At 59.2% G+C, this 2,484-nt stretch overlaps 1 protein-coding gene across 1 annotated transcript in view; it reads right to left on the minus strand.

Moving 5' to 3' along the window:
* The window catches only part of ZYX (zyxin), a gene marked incomplete at its 3' end in the record, with an annotated part of 6,959 nt that overhangs the window by 3,190 nt on the left and 1,285 nt on the right, over positions 1–2,484 (minus strand). The window contains exons 2-4 of the mRNA XM_011378082.1: positions 2,326–2,480; positions 2,083–2,175; positions 1,431–1,985 (exon numbers count right to left, since the gene is read on the minus strand). Of these exons, the coding sequence (XP_011376384.1) occupies positions 1,431–1,985; positions 2,083–2,175; positions 2,326–2,480 (803 nt within the window). The remainder of the gene's footprint in view (positions 1–1,430; positions 1,986–2,082; positions 2,176–2,325; positions 2,481–2,484) is intronic.

Here is a 2,484-nt window from a genome sequence, read left to right on the forward strand (position 1 = left end):
CTGATAGCCGGACCCCTCCTCTTCCCGTCTAAACCATTTCCCTTTCTGGACTTCTCCGTTTTGTCAGCAACCCTGTGATTCTCCGACACACGCGGGCCTTTTCCACCCTTCCCCCGCCTCTTCCGACTGCTTGTCAGCCACCAGGTTCCGACCAGGTCCCGGAGGCACTTCCTCTGCTTTTATCTGGGCCCAGGAGAGAATCCCCACACGTTACTGCCCAACACCTCCTACCTGTAGTCCACACCTCTGCTGGAAACACGTCCCAAAAGCTTTCAAAAGCATGGCCGTCCCCAGGCCTCTGACCCAGCCACGCACACCTACTCAAAAACCACGAAGGACTTGCCAGAACTCACAGGCTCCCTCAGTGAACGATTTCATCTTCCTCCTCCCTTAAGCCTCCACCGACCTCTCTGTAGCGAAGGTCCCAGAGGAACATTCTACTTTGAGTCTTCAAACACCCTGCTGTTTTGCTCATGCGATTCCCACCCCGAAGCCCTTCCCTCTCCTCTCTGGAGTCTTAAGTCCCACCATTCTTCAGAGCCCACCAGAGCACCACGACGTCTTCCTTTCCTCAATCGCCAGCCCCGTGCTGATGCCCTGCTCGGCGTTCCTACAACACGGGCCTGTGCACAACTCACTGGCACCTGACGTCTCCTGCTGCCCCGTGCCTGCGCACACAGGGACAGACATTCCTACTGCCAGTTTACGCTGGGCTGCTTAGACTAGATGACCAACAGGGTCCCTTCAACTCGGAAGCTCGCGTCTCCTGAACTAGAAGGCAGGAAGGGTCAGGCAGGAACGATAACTTTTCTACTCTGAGCGTTCTCGTGCTAGATAAAACCCCAGCACTTTCTATGCATCGTTAGCTCACTTCATCTTCACCACCACTGTACGGGGGGGGATACTGTTAAAGATGGGGAAACTGAGGCTCAAAGTTCACCTCACTCGCCTAGGGTCTTGTGAGATGGGAAGCCGGGAATTCTATCCCAGGTCCTCCTGACTCCCTCAGGCTTAACCTCCTTTGAGATCTCTTCCGTCCAGAGCACAGAACACAGTGCCTGGCTCAGCCAGTGTTTATCAGTGCAGGACTCTTATCACCAGCTGAGCCCTTGGGCAGTGAGAGCCCTCAGAAGAGCAGAGAAGTTACAACAAGAAACCAAGAAGGGGGAAGAACCGAAATTGGACTGGTGATGAGCTCATCCCTTACCTTTAACATTCTGGGGCAAAGTGCAAGAGAAGGTCCACGAACCCTCCTCCTAATTCAGAGCCTGCACGCCCACGCTCTGCCAGGCCCTCCTCCAGAGGAGCTGCGGCTGGCCACTGTCTTACAGGTCCAAGCCTTCACTCATCTTTGCCCTTTCTCTGGCTCCCACTTGCCTCCCTGTCCCCAGCCCCCCCGATCTCAGCCCAGTCCTCCCACCCTCCCTCACCTGGTTTTGGTTTTGAGCCGGCGGGGGCACTGGGTGCTGCTTCTCCTGCACTCGGGGCTTCTCCCTCTGCTGAGCGTAGGTGAAGCTGGGGGGCTGAAGGGAGCCTGCGCCAGTGGAAGAGGAAGCTTGAGGGGGCCCTAACTTTTGATTGGGCTGTGACCCAGGTCCACCTGGGGCTCCAGGGCTGAACTTGGAAGCCACAGGAGTAAACTTGGGAGTCACTGGAGAAAACTTAGGGGCTGGAGATGGGGCTGGGGGACCTCGGGGCTGACTGTTCGCCAAAGGCACAGGCTGAGGCTGGGGCTGGACATGGAGCTGGACCTGAGGCTTGGCCTGGGCCTGGGCCTGGGCCTGGGCCTGGGCCTGGGCCTGGGGCTGGGGCTGCACATGGAACTGTGCCTGGCTGGGAGGCTGAGCCTGAGCTGGGGGCACAGGCTTGGAGCTGGAAGGGGTCTTCCAAGGAGGCAGTGGTGCTGCGCCCCCAGCTGCAGGCTTAGTACTGGTCTTGGAAATGAACGGAGTGGAGACGGGTGGGGGTACGTATCCAGATGACACCTGCAAGAGGAGGCAGAGGGGAGAAGAGTGCATTTGTAGGAGGGTGCCAGCCTCCCCAGTGCTGTCCCCAGAACGCTCCTCCTCTCCTGCTCCTTACCCGGGCTTTGAAGGGATCATTCTTGGTCATGTCATCCAGCAGTGACGACAACGAGTCTATCTCCAGATCAATACTGCTCACCTTCTCCCTGGGCTAGAGGGTCTGGGGTCAGCGCGCCCATCCCAGTCCTCCAGTCCCACCCCACCCCACCAAGGCAGAGGTGCAGAGGAGGTCGGAGGCTAGGACCCTCCTCTCCTTCCCTTGGGGGAGTCCCTGGGTAGCTGCCCCTCCCAGCCCCCATACCTGTGGTGGGAGCGGGACGGGGGCCTCAGACCCTCCCTCCTCCTCCAGCGGAGGCGGCGGGGAAGGAAAGATCTCCTCCTCCAGAGGTGCAGGGGGAAATGGCTCCTCGATCGGGGGAGGAGGAGGTGGGAAGGCACCTCCCAGGGAGCCCTCCGCTTC

This window comes from Pteropus vampyrus, unplaced genomic scaffold, assembly GCF_000151845.1.
Source record: "Pteropus vampyrus isolate Shadow unplaced genomic scaffold, Pvam_2.0 Scaffold329, whole genome shotgun sequence".
In the NCBI taxonomy this organism is placed as follows: domain Eukaryota; kingdom Metazoa; phylum Chordata; class Mammalia; order Chiroptera; family Pteropodidae; genus Pteropus; species Pteropus vampyrus.